The 23891-nt window shown below is 32.6% G+C and overlaps 1 protein-coding gene across 2 annotated transcripts in view; it reads right to left on the bottom strand.

Moving 5' to 3' along the window:
• Positions 1-23682, bottom strand: part of LOC140443571 (pre-mRNA-processing factor 39-like) — a 58817-nt gene extending 35135 nt beyond the window's left edge. Inside the window, exons 1-4 of one of the 2 annotated variants that reach the window (XM_072534904.1) lie at positions 23446-23682; positions 13035-13297; positions 1997-2942; positions 375-688 (exon numbers count right to left, since the gene is read on the bottom strand). In XM_072534904.1, coding sequence (XP_072391005.1) covers positions 375-688; positions 1997-2942; positions 13035-13297; positions 23446-23470 — 1548 coding nt within the window. In that variant the 5' untranslated portion in view covers positions 23471-23682. Of the gene's footprint in view, positions 1-374; positions 689-1996; positions 2943-9362; positions 9509-13034; positions 13298-23445 lie in introns of those variants that run through there. The other variant, XM_072534905.1, reaches the window with a different exon arrangement.
• Between the last annotated feature and the right edge of the window lie 209 nt (positions 23683-23891).

Raw genomic sequence — 23891 nt, 5'->3', positions numbered from 1 at the left:
TCAATTCTTATAAAAAACTTTTTTTGCACATAGTAACAAAAAACACCACTATGTTACTAGCAAAGTTTTTTAATATTCTAACTCTACAATTCTAAGTTACGGTAAGATCAATAATGTTTTAATAGATAATATATGGTAGCTAATTATAATTTATTCTCTTTCAGCCCTGAAGAAGCCAAATTAATTCTCTTTGGCGAAAACGTTCGGCGAAACAATTGATACACATTAGAGTATTTCTTGCAGATTTCCCCAATATTTAAGAGTTTACTATATATATATATATATATATATATATATATATATATATATATATATATATATATATATAAAGGACAGTTTTTTCAAAAATATAAAAACGTAAATAAGAAACTTACTTCTTGATCAACGTATTGTAATAAATATGTCCATCCAGTAAAATCAGTAGGATCGTCATTAACTGCCTTCCAGTATTTATCAAGTTCTGGTAATTTCTTCGGTTTAGGTTTTTCTTCTTTGTCCTTTTCAACTGAACTATCAAGGGATGGTTTTTTAGAAGGTGCCTCATTTTCGGATGTTGGGGATCCAGGATCGTAATCAGTGGCATTAAGCTTTCTCTTGTTACTTTCTTTTTTGGTATCATTTTTAACGGTGGGGAGTTCATCTTCGGAGACAACTTCGGTATCTGCAGGAAGCTCAGCTCTTTTTGGCCCTAAAAATGGACAATAATAATTAATCTACTATACAAAGGAGTCCATATTATATTTATTTCAAATGAGCATACACTCTTCGGTGTACTATTTTTTGTGAAGTTAATATATATACTTAATACATATTAATAAAAAATTAAATAAGGAAGGTAAAACTTTTTCAGATACTCTCACAACATATTTTTTTATAAAAGTTTCGTTCTACAAATATGATCCTAACATGTGGGAATAAAATGGACGGGATCCAGAAGAGGACTCAGAAATGAGTAAATCTTCCGAGTCTACAAATAAAGGGAACTAGCAATCTATAACGATATCTCTGTCCCTAATAGGTCTTAATGACTATAATAAGGTTTCTTATTATAGTCATATCTTAATAAGATACCAGGGACAAGTAAAAGATATTCTGGACTTGTTTAATAGCTAATGGAAGTACAATAAGCCAATCGATTGCAGTACACCCTTTGTAAGGACAGACGGTGTTTGGAATCCACGGACTAAGAAACAAACCCTTTTGGAGCGGCGCACCTGCCAGCAAGATGACAATACACTGGCATGGGGCTGGCATTTTTTCAATGAGACAATACACAACGCCTTTCATTAATTTGGATTTCAATATTTGTTTTATGTATAATATGAGTTAGAAATAAAGTTTATTTTACAATCACTGTGTTCTAAAAAGTTGATAACTTTAAACAACATAAAATGGTAGCAGAGCGTTTAGAATTTAGTGATTCAAGGATAGTTTTTCCCGTTACCGGTCAGAAGCCATTGTTAAAACACGATATTTATCGATGTCGATGCCCAGTGGAATTTGTGAATAGGTTATCTCGACAAAAACAAGTGACGAATTTGGAATGGTCTGTGAGTAATATTTCATTATCTAACCTTACGTATACATTTATTGATTTTTTAATTGTTTATATCTCTTTTAATTGAATACTTTTGTTTTTTTTTTTTTAGGAAAAAAGAAATCCAAAAAAAACAACCGGAATCGTCGCATCCACTTGCATCAGGACAATACCAGCTCTCGCAAGGCTCGAACAACATTCGAATATTCAAATGTGAAAAACATCCATTCGATGAGCTATCCTGCATGCAGTCCTAACTTGGCACTGTGTGATTTCTTTGCGTTCTCAAGAATTAAAAACAAACGACGAGGTAAACGTTTTAAGATGACAGATCGAACTATACTAAAATCTCATTTCTTAGATATATATTTCGGCTGGCATAAAACAATACCTAGTAATAAAGAAATCTCAAATGGCTTTTATTAGAAAAGACAGCATAGATTATGAATAAAACCTTACCTGGTAGTTCTTCATCCGAAACTTCCTCGGCTTCTGGTACTTTTACGGCCTGAACAACAGGAAGCTCATCTTCAGATATATTTTCAGTGTCTGGATCAGCTTTCTGCTTATCAAGAGTTTCCTCTTCTGTATCTTCTTTGCCTTCTACACTTACAGCTTCTTTTTGTTCAACTTTTGTCAAATCATCTTTGTTTTCTGCATCTTTAACTAATGATTCTTCATCTCCCTTTTTGTTTTTGTCCTCTGATTTTTCATCTTCCTTTTCGCTTTTATCTTCGGTAGTTATCTCTTTAATTTCTTTTTCTTCTTTTGATTCTTCACATTCCTTTTCGCTTTTTTCTATTGCAATATCTTTAACTTTCTTTTCTTCAACTTTTATTTCCTCTTGGTCTTCCTTTTTTTCTTCTTCTTTTGTAATTTTCTCTTCGACTTTATTTTCTTCAATTTTTATTTCGCCTTTGTCTTCCTCTTTTTCTTCTACTTTTGCAGTTTTATCTGTATCTTCTTCTACTTTTGTAGTTTTATCTGTATCTTCTTCTACTTTTGCTACATCTTGTTTTTCTGTTTCTTCCTCCGTTTTCCCCTTAACTTCTTTATTTTCTTTCTCATTTTTTTCGCTTTCAGTTTTCACCTCTTTCTTATTAGTATTGATGACATCATTTTCTGATTCCCTATCAACCACTTTTTTATTACTGTCTGTATCAGTAGGTTTTTCTTCAAGTTTTATTTTCTTTTCGGCCGGTTCTTCCTCTTTTAGTTCACAAACATTGGATTTCGTGTCCAATTTTTCTAACGATTCTACCTTACTTTCTTCAGTTGGTTGGGAACTTACATTATCTTCTGTTTTTTTGATTTCAAGATCTCCATCAACTTCCATTTTTTCTGTATCTTCTGTTTTATTACTTTCTGTCTGCATCTCACAGAGAACTGTCACATCATTTAATATCTAAAAATAAGATAAAATTAACTATATTCCTCATATATAGAATGAAAGCTCATCAAGTATTAAACGAATGACAGTATTAATTTTAAAATATATATAAACTACAAAAACAATAACTACTGGATTAATGGGAATAAATCACAATTTTAATTTAAAATACTTTTATTTCATGTTATGATTTCCACTTCGGTGGATTTACAAAATGGAAATCGAAACCTCAAATACAAACTACACTTATGGACAAAAATATGGAATATTTGTTATGACACCCTATCATTTAATACAATATATCACAATATCATTTATTTAGTAGGCGGTGCAAGTATTTTGACATTTCGATTTAATAACATTTATTTTAAGCTGTGTTTAAGTGTTTCATTGAAAGATGTTTTCCTAAAATTGTAAGAATTGTTGTGGTTCAGTAGTTTTAAGTGGCGCTGACAATACAAAAATCGAATTTTGTTTACATTTTTTTGACTCTGTAAAACAATATAATGCCACCACTCGGACACTACAATGAAGTTGAAGTAGCACAAATTGTAACTTTATCTAATGAGGGGTATATACAGAAAGATATTGCAGGCGTCTTTATATAATCCAATCTGCTTTGTTAAGAGTTAAAAAGTTATTGCGAAACAGGATTTTTTTCATTTTTTTGACTCAGTAAAACAATATAATGCCACCAGTCAGACACTACAATGAAGTTGAAGTAGCACAAATTGTAACTGTATCTAATGAGGGGTATATACAGAAAGATATTGCAGGCGTCTTTATATAACCCAATCTGCTTTGTTAAGAGTTAAAAAGTTATTGTGAAACAGGATTTTTTTCATTTTTTGACTCTGTAAAACAATATAATGCCACCAGTCGGACACTACAATGAAGTTGAAGTAGCACAAATTGTAACTTTATCTAATGAGGGGTATATACAGACAGATATTGCAGGCGTCTTTATATAATCCAATCTGCTTTGTTAAGAGTTAAAAAGTTATTGCGAAACAGATGGAAGGAGTCTGGCCAAGAAAGAAAACGGTGTATAAATGTCACAGAGACCGCTTTTTAATTGTTCAGAGCTTACGAAATCGCTCATTGACATCTACACATCTTAAAAACGAGACAGGTTGATTGCTAGTTGAGTAAAAGATGTTAACCCAAAACCAAGACGCCCTACCACAGTTCCACGCCTCTCTCAAAAGGATAAAAGGTGTCGATTAGAATTTGCTAGAGCACATCAAGCAGTGAAAAATGGTTTTGTTCACAGATGAAACCAGAATTGAATTATCGAAGCCAGGTAGACGAAACTTATTCTACAGAAGAGTTGGCAAACGGTATACTAATTGTAACCTCATTCAGAGAGTTTGTTTTTATGGCGGCGGCATAATTCTATGGAGCTGTACTGCTTGGGAAGGACATACCGAACTTGTGGAGGTGATTGAGCGAATGACAACTGGCATGTACATTGAAAACATTTTAAAAGATCATGTTTGCCATTTGCTGGCCATATTGGATATAACGTTCTCATTTTGCTAGAATGGCGAATGCTTACCTTAATAAGGTTTAATTCGAAAGACTATATTGGCCACAGTAGTATGGATTTTAATCAAATCTGAATTTGTGGGGCACTTTAAAACGTCGCACTCGAAAAAGAAATCCTGTTCCTATGACACTGGGACAGATAAATATTGCAGCACAGGAAGAATGGAATTCAATTCCTTAAGTATATATTCAAGATTAAATTCAGAACATTCCAAGATGATTACAAGTTACAAGCAGTAACAAACACAAACCCTTGAAGAGAAAATACTCGCTATTGACAACCTCACTGTCCAAATAGTAATACTTACAAAGAGTCTACCACGTCCAATGATACTTTAATATTAAATATGACGTCCCTGCAGTAAATATCGATTTTTATCACTAAATATATTCTAAAGTCAAATCAACGTTTTTCTAAATAAAAAAATAATGATCATATATGATTCAAGCACGGACGTATAGTTAAAGTAAATTACACTCCTATGTTCAGTGGATCGTATATAATCAAATTATTATGATTCATTGAACGTGCTTTGTAATGAAAATGTAGCTACTTTTGAGACATATTTCGGTAAATAGTTTGATTTATTACTTAGCTGTTTATTTCAGTTCTGATATTCGACCGATAAACGAGGTTGTGTAAAAAAATAGCGTGGCACTTGGGGAGTGCCGACAGAAGTGAATACTTCTTATAGCGTGTTATTGCTATATTATTGTAATGAAATTTTATGTCTGCTTATTACTAAACTATTAATATTTTTTGGTTAAGTTTACCGAAAGTAAAAGTTTGCCGCAAATGTCAACCATGAAATAAAATATTTCGGTTTGGCAGTGTTGGGATGTTTTTATAACGCATAATAATATGTTGTATGCTTCAAATATAAACAAAGAAAGCGTTTAAAAAGTACATTTTGATTATACTATATTACGAATTCTGCAATGTTTAATTTATATGAAACAATAACGAGTAAATATTTGTCTCATTCAAGATTAATTGCAAACATCTGTTACAATCTATCCCCTAATCTATCAAAGGGTAATTGCTCAAAAAAAATTTCTAATAATTAACTGCAATTAATCTCCAAAGAAACAAATATTTACTCATTCTTGTTTTATGCAAATCAAAAATTGCAGAATTAATAACATTATATAAACAAAATGTACTTTTCTAAAGCTTTATCTTTTTATATTTGAAGCATACAGCATCTACATTATAAAAACATGCCAACACTACTAAACCGAAATTTTTTGTTTCACGTTTGACATGCGGCTATAATCAGCTTGTACTTTCGGTAAAATCAACCTATTTTTTATTATAATACTACACATTTAAGTTTTTTAAAATTCAAAAAATCTTCATTTTTTTTTCTTTGAAAATTTTAGTATGTAATTTTCAATATTATCTATATAATGGTTTATAATTATTTAAGTTTATATAATTTTAATTAATTTGTTATAATTTTTTATTATTTTTTATAATTCTTTATAATATTTTATAATTCTTTATAATTTTTTATAATTCTTTACAATTTTTTATAATTCTTTATAATTTTTTTATGATTTATGAGTGATTTATGACTCACGCTAACACATGCTTGTTTGCTTGGTGTCAGGTATTTAATTTTATTATTTTTGATCTAATTTGAACTTGAAGCAAGTCATTTGTTGTCGATTGAAAAATTGTCAGAAGTAGTTTGATTCTACCGCATTACACATCAATTTGTACAACATTTTACAAATAAAATTGTTAAAACGTGAGTGCTGTGAAACGTAAATTGATAACTTTGAGTGTCGCTGAAAAGTTAGAAGTGCTCGAAGCAGTGAAGAGCTATCAAAAGAAGAAATATGTTGCTGAAAAATTTGGCCTACCAATGAGTAGGTACTCTGTATTCAAAATGATCAATGAAACAATTCAAAACGGTCAAAAGTTGTCCTGTAAAAGATGATGAATTGCAGAATCTCCGGGCTTGGAGGAGTGCTTAATTACATGGTTTGAGCAGTTGGAACCAAAATATCATCAAAATGCCGAAATATACTCTAAATCATTGGGAGTGGATAATTTCAGGGTCAGTAACGGCTGTATAGAATGGAAAAGTAAATTGCAAGATTTGTTAGATGGTTACGAACCTAATAATACCTTCAATGCTGACGAAACGGGACTGTTTTTTAAATCTTCTTGATAAGACTCTTCACTCTCGCCGCCAAGTGTAACATTAATGTGCACTCTGTATTGACACACGTGTAACATTAATGTACACTTACAGCGTTTCACATTAACAAAATAATATAGTTTTGGAGCACGACGAAAAAATTTAAAATATCATTGGCGGTGAGAATGTTAAAAATGATAAACAAAAAAACATTATTAACTTTTTTTAATACTACATTTTTATATTTTAAGGATGTTTTGAAATAATAAGTTAAGTATTTATTTTATTCTTAGACTCAAAATTAACAAGAATTACTTTCAACCTCTTTATGTCAAATCAAAATTCGCCGTAAGTTGAAATCCTCCATAAGTCAAAAACTCTAACTGCAATGTTTTGGCGTCTCCCTTCAATTTCGACTTAATAGAGGTTATACTGTATTATTAAAGTTAGTTTCTGTAGGTAGCGACCATCAAATAGTTAAAACCAAACTAAGGATTAAGTACAGTAAAACTAGAAGTAAATTTAGGTAGAGGTTTAGGTAAAGTATTATAGATGTCGATAAACTAAAATCAATAAAGGGTAACGAATTAAAAATACCCGAAACATTAAATCTGGAACAAGTTAAATGTTTGTAATAAATTCATAACATTATTATGAATAGCGATCCATCGAAAAAAAAAAATCGTATTTGAGATAAGAGGTCAAGGAATAGAAGCCTTCCTTCTTTTGCAGGGGAAGAAACCTATTGGAAGATCGAGAAAGCGATGGTAGGATGATGTGGATATGGACGCCAGAAATCTACTTGACAGTCGATCGTGGAGGAAAATGGCTACAGACTGAAACGAATGGAGAGATTAGCCGAGGGAGGACAGGACTTAAATTGGGCTGTAGAGTCATGGGATGGATGGATTCTTTTAGATGATTAGTCAATCAAACACAAGAAATTAAAAACAAATATAACCACATATGTGACGCTAACAGCATATGTCAACAACTACTTATCTACTCTGAAATATCTAATAGAAAAGATTAACGAATACTATCTTCCACATTGACTCTTTTATAGACTTTTGAAACAGGTTTTGACAGCGAGGAACACCATATACATTATGAAGCTATTTTCTTGTGGCATCTTAATCCAATTATTATTTTCGTTGGGAATAAGCCACAATTTAATTTTAAAATAAGTTTATTTTTGACATATTTTGAGAACAACTTCCGAAGTGGAAATTGAATTAAACTTATATTGTGGCTTATTCCCAACGAAAATAGTAATATACATCATGGTGCTGATGGATAACGGAATAGAAAAGAGACTAATAAATATCAACCGAGGCATAAGATAAAGAGACACAATAATATCCCCAAAATTAGACATCTACTGGGAGACATATTTAAGTCACTTGAGTGGGAAAATAGGGGAATCTTGATTAATGGAAAATATTCGTAGCATTTAGGTACGCAGATGATACAGTACTAATAATCTGTACCTGGAAAGAAACAGAATCTCAGAATCTCTAAAAAAAGCACTGAAAAACCTAAGAAAAGCCAAGTTGATGTTGAATAGAGATGAAAAACCGATAATAACCATTCAAGGACCAAATTAGGAGCAGCACATAGAAAAATATATACACTAGATCAAATTGTCCTTCTTCTTCTTAACATGCCATACACCAAAGTGCGTAGGCGACTATCTCATTACTAGAATTCTGTTCTTGGCGGCGTGACACAGCTCGCCTGTATTGTGTATTCCTGTCCATTCTTTAATATTTCTTAACCAGGATAATTGTTTGCGGCCGGCTCCTCTCCTACCTTCGATCTTCCCTTGTAGGATTAACTGAGGTATTTCATATTTTGCTCCTCTCAATATGTGCCCAAGGTAACCAATCTTGCGTTTTTTAATTAATTTAAAGAGTTCTCTTTCCACGCCGGCTCTCTTAAGGACGTCATCGTTTCGAACTCTATCCACCCAAGGTATGCGCATCATTCTTCTTAATGACCACATTTCAAATGCTTCAAGTTTGTTGATAGATGTTTTTTTCAAAGTCCACGTTTCCATGCCAAATTGTCCAGATAATCCTAAAAAACCAACCTATCAAAATAAGCAGGGGATTAAGAATGGAATAGGGCACCTTCAGAAGACTTCCATACATTCTAACAGATTAAAATATAAGTGTATGACTTAAAATCAAAATAGTTAGATTTTGTATCCTTTCTTTTCTCACATATGGAACTCAGAACTGGATATTTATCACAGCAAACTTGGAGAAGATAACACTCTCTAACTATACTAATATCTCACTCAAAGATCACAAAACTAGTGAAGTAATTCAGAAATCAGCAAAAGTAAAAGACATTGCCAAACAGGCATATTAGACAAATATGCCAAATTAAACTGGAAATGGACTGGACACAACGAACGCCTTTAGAATGGTAGATGCAATAATGAAATAGGCAATTGGCGACTTTGAATTAAAAAGAACGAGGAAGATGAAATAGAGATTAATTCAGAGAACTTTAAGAGACCTATATTCGGCAAAACGAACAGAATAGCGGCTTAAAAAATTAACAATAACGTTTTTCATAAACAAATAAGCTTACATGGCAACTTAGTACTATCTATAATTTTGAAAACTAAATATCCTATTTATTTTATTGTAAACGTGTTTTAATCTTACCAATAAACTTGGTAGGATTATATGGAAATTGATATTTTAATTAAAAATTATAAACTTACATAAAATACAACACTCAGTGAACGAAATAGATATTTATTAAAATCCCATATTTGGCGGCCAATTTTGTGTAATTTGGTGTACTGCCCATAGAGTAAATTCAGAAATAGTTTTCAAAAAAGCCTATTAATATTTATCGGTATAATATACAATTACTTTTAATTCGAAGGACTAGTATATGAAATTAACAAAAAAGTTACCCACAAAAACAAAGAAATATTAACAAATTATAAAAAGTGGTTAAAAATTAGTAAACAATAAATATGAATTCCACGTCAGGTTTTAATGGGCCGGGAACCAGTTATAGGTACGGCGTATATTTTGAATTACACAAATTTTCAAACCACCACTTTTGTAAACAAAACAAATTTATATAACAGGCGAAAAAAATACATTTAAAAAAAATCATGGCATGGAGTTTTGTATCACTCACTGAGGATTTTCATCGAATATCTTCGGTATTGCGGATGGAGATCTCAGTGCTACAAAATAAGTCTCTCCGACAGACACACGGGTAATTACAATATCCCTATGGACCAACTGACAACCTGCGGACAGTCGAGGGATATTGAGTAGATATTTGAAAAACATTATCAGTAAGCGTTAGACAGTATGAACGTTGCAGCATCCCTTTTGATAATGAGTGCTAATCAATCAAAATAAATCAATTTTTTAAATAAAATTTGTATCAACATGTCGGTAAAAATTCGATATATTTTGACATAGTGTCCTATCGACAAAAATCAAAGGTTTAAGAGTGCATATTTCGTATCGTCATGAAAATAAAATAAAATTAAATAAAAAATAAAATAAAATAATGGGAGACCGGGAGTGCCACGGGATGTGGCAGGATGTATTACTGGATATCTGTTAGTGAGGTTAATTGTTAAATCTGTTAGTGAGGTTAATTGTTAATAGAATTTAATTATCAACTACATTCGCGATCATAAAATCAGGGTCACCTTGAAAATCACCGTTAGTTCATTTTTGACGAGCTTTATCGTAAATAATAATAACACAAATACAAACTACTCCATGTTTCTGAGAATAAATTGTTGTAGGCTTAGCGCTTTACTTTGTAACAAAGAATTCCAATAATGCCGATTTCGCGGAAAACTATATACTTCCCAAAATGAACGGTACCTGTAACGGCCGCTTGTTTTAAATGTCTCATTTGTGCTTTGTCTTTCTTTTCAAATGCAACAAACAAACGTTTATTACTGCCACTATTAGTGTTTAATGCCTTTGACTGTTGTTGAAACGGCACGCATTGTTGTGATTGTGGAAGACGGTCACACTCAACGGCAAGTCACAAGAACTGTTGGCGTAAGCCTTTCTACGGTTCAACGAGTGCTTCAACGCTTTCAGGAGACGGGTTTGCTAATCAGACAACCTGGCTCTGGACGAAGAACGACCACGGCACGAGATGACCGTTTCCTTGTGTTTAAGACTTTACGAAACCGGACCTCAACTGCGGTTATGCATCGAAATCGTCTACAGGAAGTACGAAATTGAAATGTTAGCGTTGCAACAGTCAATAGAAGACTTTCTTCTGGACTATCTCCTCGGGTAATGGCTATAGGACCGCCACTACGTCGGGAGCATCGAGTTGCACGACTAGCTTTTGCTCGACAATACCCGCATTGGGAAATTAATGATTGGAGCAAAGTGTTATTCTCAGATGAATCTCGTTTCTGCCTAACTGGATCCGATGGACGTGTAAGAGTTTGGAGGAGAACCAGTGAACGGTTTTGACAAGCTTGCATTGCTTCAAAAATGCCATTTGGTGGAGGTTCGGTCATGGCTTGGGAAGGTGTATCTTCCGACTTCCGTACAGAATTACCCTTAATCGAAAATAGGTCCTTAACTGCACGAAGGTACGTTACGGAGATTCTGGAAGAACATGTTATGCCCGCCATGGCAGGGCTTGGAGAAGACGCCGTTTTTATGCAGGACAACGCGCGACCGCACGTTGCCAGGATTAGTATGCAATACTTGTACGATGTTGGAATTACGAGGTTACAATGGCCAGCTAGATCTCCGGACCTGAATCCCATCGAACATCTCTGGGACGATTTGAAAAAACATATTCAAACCCATATACCTCCTCCTAACAACGCACAGGAGCTTAAGGATATGTTAGTGAGAGAGTGGAATAACATACCACAACATGTAATCAGGAGAAAAATTGAGAGTATGCTCCGTCGTCTGCAAGAGGTTATTAGAGCAAGGGGAGGCAATACACGATATTAGTCATTAAAATTTCACTGATGTTTTACCACGTTCTGTATTTTTTATTTTTGTTTTCGTATGTCTGTTTTAACAATTTGATTTGTTTTCTGCTTTTTCAATAAAAACAATAAAAAAAGCGTTTTTTTTTCTTTCAAAACAAAAATTGATGACAAATAAAAAATACATTAGCCTAAAAAAATTATTATTACTGCACCAAATGCAAAAATATTCAAGAAACTTGAAATTTTCAAGGTGACCCGGATTTTATGACCGTAAGTGTATAAACATGCTATCCTATGGAAAAAAAATTTAACATGATAAATACATATAGATTCGTTACGTAAAGAAAGTACATTATTTACTTGAAAGTATTGAGGAATTGAAAAATTGTACTAAAATGGCAATTCTGCCAGTGATGCATAATGTAAAGTCAAGGTCTGAGAAAGCGAGCTAAGAACTGAATGACGATACGATACGTGGCCACGAACAGTTCCCATGGAGTACTTGGCGATACTCCGTTGTAAGCAGACTTAATGCCTCTTGCTGGGCTGACCAAATATTTCACTAGCTAATCGCGTGACTCTTGAATCTAAACTAAATTATCGAAAGAATTTGAAGGAACAGATAGTAGTAGCAGTGAAGAGAAGGAGAAAAGGGTATAAACTCTCTCACAGAGTCACCAAACAGGCTTAACTGGTATAAACAACCGAAAGATCAGAATCACACACTAAAAAAGGAAAAAGTATTGCCGAGTACTTTTCAAAAACGGAGTCTCGCAGCATATGAAACTTTAGTTAATGACCTCTCCAACGTTGCAAAAGACCCACCCGAATACTCATAAAAGCATAAAAGATAAAACATCAAACAGGCAAAGTATGCGGTTTTTGCAGGATGGTGCGCCACCTATAGCGACAAGGTTAGTACATTTTTATTTCAACAATACCCAGCACATTGGATATTAAAGGGCCCGATGCACCAATTAAATGGGTACCGCGAGGTCATAATCTTAATCCAATGGATTTTTGTTTTTGGGAATTTATAAAAGATTATATTTATTCCGTGGACATAACTGGCAGAACAATTAAGGAAACGTATTTGAGAAGCTGATATTGCCGTTTGACATTTGATTTTTCAAATTATTCGGCATTCATTGTTGAAAAGATGTAGAGCCTGTATACAAGAAGGGGAGGTCATTTTGAATACTTTTGAAGTGAATACTTCTTATCGCTCGGTATGATGATTTGCACGAGCGCAAAATCCTATTTAGCGTGACGCGAAAAATTGAGACGATGTAGTAACCTTGCGGTATACCTTAATATAACTTGTCGACGTCACAAAAGCGACTATATCCTTAATATCGGACAAGAACAGGTCTAAAGCCTAATATAAGAAGAAGGTTTTTTGTTATTCCTAAACAATATTCCAAATTAAATATATCTTACCACTTGATCTTCTATTGGCGTGGGTTTGTTTTCTTTGCCATTAACTTTTTCAGTGTCAGTCTGCTTTTCGCTCTGCTTGGTTTCTTCAGTAGTTTCCATTTCTTCTGATACGGGCTCTTGAACAGTTTCATCTACTTCTTCATCAGAAACTTCTACTTCCATAAGCACAACCTTCTTACGCGTTTTTCTTGATAGTGGGCCCGGTTTTTCCTTTTTGGTAACAACAGGCGTTGATTTTGCCGCACTAGAGCGAGTTTTCCTACCTACAATTAAATAAATTATTATTGTTAATATGATAGCAAATAAGTCTTAATAGTAAATTATTTTGAAATATCGATTTATTAATATTGCCGACTTTTTTTAATAAATTATAAAATAATGACATTATGGGCGATTAAAAGTTTTTTTACTATTATTGTGGCTAAATTTATTCAACAAAAATTTATCCACATGTGATATTGGTAGTTTTATTAGGCTAAGGAAAATACTCCTTGTTGCTTATTATTTTAAATCTACGTAATATTTTATATTTATCTTGGATATTCCATCCCATAGAGACTTCCGGACTTTTAAAGTTAATAGCGGTCATATTGTTGAAGCTACATTTGTCAAAAAAGCTGTCATTTATTCAATTCACTTTGCCAAATCTCCATGTATGCATATTTCGTACAACAATACATGCAAATAATAAAATTGTTTTATCAAAATGGATGTTTACTGCACAAGTCATCAGTAAACAATCAACAAACATCCTTTAAGTTAACGAAACGCAAGATCTGAGGAGAAGGAGAGTCCGAGGCAGTCAACCTCATCCGTACAAAATTCAACTGACCCAGAACCAGAACCTGAAGGTGAACAACCATATACAATGACGTGTGTTCGCTGAATGGACCTGGAGCAGTTGGAAACTGACTCTAGTATTCATTAAAAAGTCATCTTCAGCGACGACGCCCATTCTGTGAAACAAGGACTACATGTGGAAAGAGGTAGCATTAGGATTTTTTCAGGAAAAGTTGTAAGATAATAATTGACTTATCCTTCGTCTCAAACAGGTAGGGAATAACTAAAATATTTAAAAATTACTAAAAACGTCGTTTTTTTCTACTTAGTTGCTTATAACTTTAAGACGATTTGCAAAATAGCAATAAATTCAAAAAAGGGGGAAGCAAGCCTTTCCTTATTCATTATTTTTCAACAACTTAGATTGCACTTAGAACCTTCATAATTAGCCTAGAAAATCTTTATAATATAATAAAACAGAGCACCAAATGTCATTAAATCGATTTAATAGATTTTGAAATTTATTTTTTTTAATTGACATTTTTTTAAATCTTGCACAACAAAAAGTAGTCCATATCAAAGTTTGCCAATGTTTTTACATATAAAAAGCACTTCACCAATCGAACGTACTTTATAGAATTGAAATCAGATTATTTGGGCGGTAGACCCTGTATAAGATAGGAATAAAGTGAAAATTAAAATTATTCTGCTAATTATATTTTCCAGTGTATTTATAAAGTAGTCATTAAATTTGTTTGAATATTATACCGAATTATATCAGTAATTTTATTACCTATTTTTAGATAGATATTTTGTTAATTTTTATTTTCCATTAAGGCACTTAGCCATTTGATTTTGTTTTTGTTACAAGAAAAGTTTGTAATAAATAAATCTGGTTTTTGTGGTCTCGACTAGTACTTCACGAAACTCCAATGATGGGTTAAATAGTCATAAAAAATCACTGTCGATATTTGAGTAGTTCATCTTTCACATGAATTCAGATATATATTCAGAAATATGATCATACTTGGCCCATAGCGAAAGGGTTAAAACTTATTAAACTTAGTAACTCTGGATCTTCAACATATCCATTCATAATCTTATGAAGGAAACATAAATCTGCTTCAAACCTTCTATGATGTAGTGACGAGATATTGAAGTATATAAAGGAGACCAAATGAGAGAACCATACCCCAAAACCGATCGAACTAAACTAAAGTATAACATTTTTAAAGTTTGCACTGAAAACTATAGTTAGTTGAAGTTTTATTAATATGATATTTAAAAGTTAATTTAGAATCAAACTTTATACTCAAATCTGTAATATTATTATGTGCCTCTAAAGATAAATTATTTATAGAATAACAATAATTTACCAACTCCCTTGATCTACCAAAAGTAATTTTAAAACATTTGTTTATATTTAAGTATAGCATATTTACATCATACCAACTAGCAAACTTTTAAGATCATTTAACAAAGGGGCATCAACTAGGTTATTAACTATTAGAAATATTTTAAGGTTATCAGCAAACATTAGAAAGTTACTACCTTTAATGACTGATGATACATCATCAACAAATATATTAAATAAGACAGACCCAATATGAGACCCCTGAGGAACTCCTGGGATCACAGATACTCACTGAGATAAACAATTTTCATATTTTACATATTGACACCTACTAAACCACAGTACTTATATAATAAAACGTACCAGAAACAGTGTCAGGTTTAACTAAAGCACTTGATAAATATTTTACAAGTATGTGATCGCACCGCGAACTCCGGGAATTTCGCGATGTGCTTCTTTGTTGAAATTTGAAATTCGTCATTCATCAATCCTCTGTTCACGTTGTGAGTTTCGTTTGTGTATTTGTGTATTATAAATGTAGGCAAATATTTAAATCGTATTTAGGAGATTCTTTGCAGGTAAGCAATAGTAAGCAGACAATTATTTAATTAAACATTATGTACTACATTATAAACTCGGTTCGCTATTCCCAGTCCGAACTGTCTAGTGAATTTAGTAATTTTTTTTTGCGAAGTTAGTTACTTTTTGACAGACTAAAAGTGGCTGGAAATTACTATACAACCAAGCACACGTACTCATAGCCAATATTAATAGTAAATAAACTAAATAGTAAATAAAATAGAACTTTGCGAATTACCGACAATCAATATTTATTTATCTGCACCATATAATAAATAGTTATGTTAAATATAACAACTAAAATATATTTTTTAAATATATACTACCCAAAATTTGATGGGTTTAGTATACACTTCCACTATTTAGAATATTTCTTCTTTTTTTTTTTAAGAAAGAAGTCTGCAATAGTAGCATACTTGAGCTATTAATACTGAGAAGTAGGAATTGTTGTGTTGTAGGTTTCCGACAATGAATCTGTCAAAATGTGCCCGAGCTAAGCGAATGGAGTTTACACAATATAGTATACATTACACTATACTACATTATATTCTGTCTAAAAAAATTTCTGATTCGCTTTCTTTGCAGATTCCTATTCAAATATATCCTCTTTAAACAAATCTAAAGTGTGCCGAGCAAAATTTTTGGACAGACATTGTTTAAACAATGTCTTTAAACAAATACCAAAGATCAAATTTATTGCTCCGGAAAATATGTTTTTAGGTTTTTGGGACATTCTAAACAAGAAAGGATTGTTGTCATTTTTCTCAAAAGTTGATAGTTTTCGAGTTATTGTCCTGAAAAATGCGAAAATACGCATTTTTAAGCTTAAAAACTCATATTTAAATTAGTGTTTTGAAGTGCTTAAAATGAAATTTAGATATTCATTTTTAAGATTCTAAAGAAAGATCGGGTCTAACTTTAATTTATACCGTTGTTTTTAATTGTTAATGCATGCCCATTCGATTTTTTTGTTGATGCGGCGCGCTCTATTTCAACAATCTTCTATTTTCTCCGAAAAATATATTTTTTAGACTTTTTGGATAGGTCTAAATAAAAAAATTTTCTTGGAATTTTTCTCAAAAGTTAATAATTTTCGAGTTATATGCAATTTAAAATCTGAAATATGCGAAAATACGCATTTTCGAAGCTTGAAAACTCAGATATAATTTATTATTTCTTTAAACATTCCGTAGAGTAATACGGGCTTATTTCAATTTAGAACATTGTTTTTTAATTATTCATTATGCGCGTTCACTCGAATTTTAAGCCGCATAACGCATAATTAATGGTCGCGCATAATTAACAATTAAAAAACAACGGTATAAATTGAAACAAGACATGATTACCCTTGAAATTAAATATTTAAACTTCAATTTAGGCACTTAGAAACCAAAAAATTATAATGTAGATACGATTTTTCAAGCCTCAAAAATGCGTACTTTCGGATTTTTCAAATTTTAAATCGGTTATATATCGCAAACAATCAACTTTTGAGAAATATGAGAAGATATTTTTTTATTTAAAATGACCCAAGAATCATAAAAAAATATTTTCTGGAACAAAAATGGTAATAATTTAAACAATTTCTGCCAAAAATTTTGCACGGCACCCTTCAGATTTGCTTAAAGTGGACATTTTTCAATTCAATAGTAATCCGCAAAGAAATTGAATCAGAAATTTTTTCAGACGGGAGCGGTCTCGCCACATGGACTAACTGCTTTTAACGATTTTCATTTAGGAATTTTCGGTTAAATCATTGAGTTGGTTTTTGTTGGTTTATTGACATAACTATGGGTGCGTGCATGAATTAAATAATGCAATTTTAAAGTTTGTTTAACGATATTATATTATATATTGGTTGCTGGTACCAGATTTCCTTTATTTTCAGATTTCCTTATAATGAGTGATCCGGTAACCAATACCGAAGTAACAACCAATGCTTCAACTTCAACTCCGAAAATAAAGAAGCAAAGAGGAATGTGTTCTTTCCTTGATGTTTTGACGAAAAATTACTCGTTCATCAAACCCGTTTCAAATAATAAGTTTAGCGCACTTTGTACATTGTGCCAAAAAGAGTTTAGCATATCTCACGGTGGCAAAAATGATATAGAAAAACACAAAAAATGTAATGAACACCAAAAAAGAGAAAGAAGTGCCAGTTTATCAACATCTAGTGTTAGTTATTGTGGTCCTCTAGTCCTAAATAACATTCTCTAGCCTGACCCTTTTTATAAAGTCTAGTAGCTTCGAGATTTTCTTCTCCTAATGCAAAGAACCGCACATTTGCCAGACTGTCACACTGATATAAAATGTGCTCTGCTGTTTCATCTTCGAGGTGACAGAATCTGCACAGGTCATCATCTGATAATCCCATCAGCTTCAAGTGCCTATTCAGCTTACAGTGCCCTGTTAGAAGACCTACTATGGCCTTGACTGTTTTCCTGTCTTTGCTTATTAGGTCTGCCGTAAATTTTGGCAAATGTTCTGTAATGAACTGTTTTGCCTGTCTTTGTCCTGGTGAATTCCTCCACCATTCCATAGATTTGTGAGCTACCCACTTCCTTGTAGCCATTCTTGTTACTGATTTTGCAACTTCGCAGAAAGGTTCCGGTCCAATGAATGGCATTGATGAGCCTTGTTTGGCCATTTCATCTGCTTTTTCATTGCCCTTATGACCCTCGTGCCCCGGTACCTAGGCTACCGTAACCTTGCTACTGTCTCCTAGTTTATTTAGGTCACACACGCAATCCCGTACTAGCTTAGAATTGACCTGTACAGAATTGAGTGCCTTAAGCTCTGCCTCGACTATCTGTATCAACATCGCTAAAAATGTTTTTAAAAACCGATCAAATGAGCACTCAAGAAAAAAAAGTGATAGCCGCTGAAGTCACTAAGATATACCACTCGGTCAAGCATTGTTTATCATTCAATTCACTCGATTGCGATACAAAACTCGACCATACTTTGTAAGGTGATTCTAAAATAGCTGATAAATTGGCACTTGCAAAATGACATGTTTTATAGTGTAGCTATTGATGCCTCCAATCATGGTTCCACAAAAATGTTTCTGCTGATGGTGAGATTCTATAGCCCAACCACAAATTTAAAAACGTGTCTTCTTCTTAACGTGCCCTATCAAGTCCCCTTGACGTTGGCGATTAACATGGCGAAACTGTCTCTGTCTTGAGCTATTCTAAAGAGTTGCTCAGCTTTCCTCATTCCTGTGTGTACTTGACTTTTATGAAGATCCAAATGAAACTGCATCAGCCATCCATACGAATTTAGGTTAAACACAAACAGGGCGACGTGCGCCGCGTCGGCGTTGAAAGCGGTCTCTCGTCTATGGTACTTATGTTGTGCAACACAGACGAGCCGTCGTTTTTCAGCTCGCCGGGCGGCCTATGCTGAGTACCATGCGCCGTCGGCGGTTTTATGACTTCTGGCGGCACATCAGTTATAGATATCTCGTGCTTCAACACAGACGTGTGACTGTTTTTTGCAACGGTTTTATTTGATTACTTTTGTGAGTGTTTGCCAAATTTTGTATATATTATGGAAGATATAGACATCAATAAATTAATTAATGAAATTCACACACGGCCACCAATTTGGGATATGCGCTCAAATGAATATCCGAATAAAATAAAGAAAAAACATGCTTGGGAAGAGGTTACCCACAGTTTTATTTCGGAAGATGCTTTCTGGACCATCTTTAATTTCGTCAACTAACGTGTAAAACATTCCTTTATTTTTTTATTGATTTACTATAGGATGTATCCAATACCTGCGTTTATTCTTCTTCTTTGATCTAATATTAAGTAAACTTGCACTTATTAGGAAAAACAAATCGTCATCACTTTCACCAGATGATTCTAGAGACATCATCATATAGCATTTTTCATATAAAAAAGCTTGCACGTCATTCAAGATTTACGTCGTCAGAACCCCACAGCGTTGCCAAAACATCAGAATAGTTAGTAAGTGAGGAATTTTTAAAATGTCAACTATATGTCAAACTATTATATTAACAGTAAATAAACATAGTTTTAAAACTACTGCAACACATTAAAATACATAAGAAAAGATTTTAATACAAAATGATATATTCTAAATTTTAAACTTACTTCTTTTAGGGCTTTAATAGTAAAAACGTCCCGCCATTATTTCTTGTTCAAAATAATCTATCTTATACGAAAGCTTATCAGCTTTCTACAGACTATTTATTTGTTTTAGCACATCACAATACACAACAATAATTAGTTTTTAAAGCTATTAATCTAAATTTAATATGTATTTATAAATACAATTTATTAATATATATTATGATCAAATTGTGTAAGAAATCAAAACACAAACAAAATTCCTACTCTAAAAAAGCGGCAACACTTTATACACTTTTGCCACACTGTTAACTGTCAATGAAATTTGAAGTATTTCCGTATCAGTTGCGTACAATTGTCTAATATATTTAATTAAAATTATTATTTTGTGGAATATTAGACTTAAAGAGTTATTTCATAAAATTTATATTATTAGTAATAACAAATGTTTTTGGTTATTTAATCAATATAATTCTAAAATTTTCAATATAATGATTACATTTTTCTGATTATTACACCATGTTGACGCCTATGAAAGATCGAATAGTTCCGTATGGGTTTCGTATTATTAGCTGTGTTAGGAAAATTTGAACTCTAAGGTTGATGTTCTGGAAATTTTAAATACAAATGACGTCACTTTGTAAAAATCATGACGTGCAAGTGTTTTACTTTGAAAAATGGTATGCCATTCTTCATCCAAAACTCGACTAAATTTGACAAAAACGAATACAATGGCAAAACTACTGCCACTGTTAAACCGCCTCGTGTTTTAAGCCCCGCGGCAGCCGACGAGGTGCAGACGCGGCGCAAGCCGCCCTGTCTGTGTTTAACCTTAGTGACACAATTGAAAAAGCGCAATATTGATATCAAACACCTTACCAGTTACTGTGTGGATAATGCAAATGTAAACTTTGGCTGCCACAATTCAGCTTTTCAATTATTGCACCATGATAATGACATTTTATCAGTGGTGTGTCCTGCACACATCTTACACAATAGTGTAAAGCATGGGCTGGGTATGAGTAATTTTGATTTAGAGAATTTTATTTTGAAGCTCCATAACCATTTTTCATATTATGCAAAATGAGTTGACGCTCTGAAAGATTTTTATGTGATCCACGAAGCTGAATTTGTTCCTGTCCTGCGGCATGTTAAGACGAGATGGTTATCACTTCTCCTTGCTGTGAAACGTGCTACCAAATCTTTCAATATATTGAAAGATTATTTTAGTGAATGATGAATGTCCCACTGCGCTATGGCAATTCTTTAACTCTGACGAAACAGAACCTTGTCTGGCATTTTACCAAAATGCACTGAAAGTCTTACAAGATTCAGTAGTATGTCTTGAAAACGAAACATTACTGTGTTTTGAAGAACCTTGTCTGGCATTTTACCAAAATGCACTGAAAGTCTTACAAGATTCAGTAGTATGTCTTGAAAACGAAACATTGCTGTGTTTTGAAGGTCACAAAATAATGATTGACCTAAGCAACAAATTGAGGCAGAGAAGTAAAGATGAATTTGTGCATTACATGGAGTAACTTATTTAAAAAGTTGCCTGTGGATAAAGTTACTAAAATAAAAAAGACTGTTGTGTGTGGTACAAAAATGTTCTACATTACTTAGAAACAAGATACAATTTCAAGGATAGCAAATTGGACTTATTTAAGCCATTTTTTCTCCAGGATGACTCCTTTACTTATGCGTCAATGATCAACATAATTGAAAATCTAAAAATTTATATGTTCTTCGACATGGATCAACTTTACGAAGAAGTGTGTAAATTAAAGAATTAGTGAGGGCAGCAGTGCAAAACCAAAACTTTACACCGCTACCAAAATGACACAACATTTTTCAAGAAAACCAAGAGTTTGTCAATTTTCAAGATATTTTTGTGTATGGCTTCAATACCAGTATCAAACGCTGCTGCAGAAAGAGTATTTTCCAGGCTAATTTAATTTGGTGTGAACGGGGAAATCATTTTACACTTGAACATGTCAAAGCAGAAATTGAATTTAAAACTAATTTTAGCATGACTTGCAGTGAATTTTATAATTATGTTATAAAAAACAAGGCACTGCTAAAGGCAGTAAAATAGAAAGAAAATATAATTTACAACTTATTGTTTATTTGTCCCGATCTACAACCCTAAATCCTGATTTGTTTTACCTTATGTACTGATTTAAACCAAATCGGACCTGGCAACACTACCTACCAGACACATAACTACTTATCCACTCAAGTATTTTACCTCCAAATCCATAGCCTTGTAATTTAGCAATAAGCAGATCATGGTTAATTCTGACTAAGGCTTTAGAGAAGTCTGTGTAGATAGAGTCAACCTGACCCTTATGTTCAACTCTGTACCTCAGAGGGATAGACCACTATGTCCATTTTTTCCAATTTTGACACTTTTACACACTAATATTCAACTTTATCACTTTATCTAAAGTGATAATGTTTTATCCCTCTACGCATGTAATTACTGCCGCACACATAGTGTTGCATATTTCTATGATAACAGGTATACTGTTAGTGATCTAATAATAGTACTTTTGCCATTTATGGCGTGTTTACAGTTGTTTGTTACTAATAATAAGAATAATTAACCATAATTCTCGAGGGAGAAATATTCTTGAACTACTGAAAAATTCTGCGAATTCTACTACATTTACAGGTAAGCTACCTTTTTTGCTCATTACTTTTAAATTATTAAAAAACATAACATCGAAAAGTTAATGTAGTGATTTAATTCCAACCTTAGACTAGCAATATTATTAAATCTTTTACAACCAATACTATAAGCCTTATTTTATTTCAAAATCAAATAATACACCAGGCAATTATGTTTTAAATGAAGAACATATTATTATAGATGCCTTGAGTTTTGATGGAGAAAATGAGTCTGATATAGACAAAAGTTATGATGAACTACTTGTGGTAGAAATGAAATCAGATCTGCATTACTGAAATGGGCAGATACTGTCATTCCTAGCTGTGAGATAGAAGAAATCATACTATGAGTAACAATAATATTAAAGATTTGGGTAAAAATTGTAATTCTAAATTGACTTTTAAATACCATATTTTAATTATGATCTAACTCTTCTAATTTGGCCATAAGTCCAATAAATGTAGTCCCATCTCAGAACTATAGTTCATAAGATATTTAACTGTGAAATTTTAAAACTGAATATCTCACAAATTATAAGCTGGGAAGGCGTGAGTTCACAAAAATTTAACTTCCTATTGGAAATTTAAAGTTTTAACAAAATTTGATATTACCCATGTATGATAATCTAACCTTAAATGTTATAGACAAATACTCATCCTCTGATACTTAGACATGACCTAACTGTCCACATCTTGCTGTTAAAACTATCTAGTGGGTTCCCCTGCTGCTACATGGAGCTATAGGGAAATGATGGCTACAAAATGCAAACAAGATATGCGTTCTTGTTGTAATCCATTGAGTAATCACTTGTTACCCAATATATAATAACAATACTTATTACTGTAATAGAAATATTATAAATACATAAAGACATTAGTTATATGTTCAATTTTTGTAAACAGACTCATAAAATATAACGCTTACCAGTAGTTCCTTCTGTCCCCTCCATTTTTAAAAAACCGGTGAACTAAAAATGCGGTATCAAATATTTAATTGTAGACACCAAATTTAGAACACTAATTGTGAAAATAATAATGTTTTATAGCGATAATCCAATATTTATTTAATAATTACTAATTTATGTTTCAACCGCTGAGCGCTGAGGCTATTCTATTAATCAATTAGTATTAAAGATGGCGGCTCACTATATGGCGTACCAACGTTTTCATAAAATATAATTTTGTATTGTGTGTTTCAGTGCTGGCAACCATTATCTCATATATTTACTCTTATGAATCGATTGTTTAGCAGTATCGATTAGAAAAAAATTTATATAATAAGGGCTATTCGCTCAACTCAGGCATATTTTGACAGATTCATAGCTAGAAACCTACTAACCTACAACAAAAAAGTTCCTAGCTTACAGCATT

The sequence above is a fragment of the Diabrotica undecimpunctata genome, chromosome 6 (assembly GCF_040954645.1).
Source record: "Diabrotica undecimpunctata isolate CICGRU chromosome 6, icDiaUnde3, whole genome shotgun sequence".
In the NCBI taxonomy this organism is placed as follows: domain Eukaryota; kingdom Metazoa; phylum Arthropoda; class Insecta; order Coleoptera; family Chrysomelidae; genus Diabrotica; species Diabrotica undecimpunctata.
Note: the sequence above shows the minus strand (reverse complement) of the source record. Positions and strands in the feature narration are given on the sequence as shown.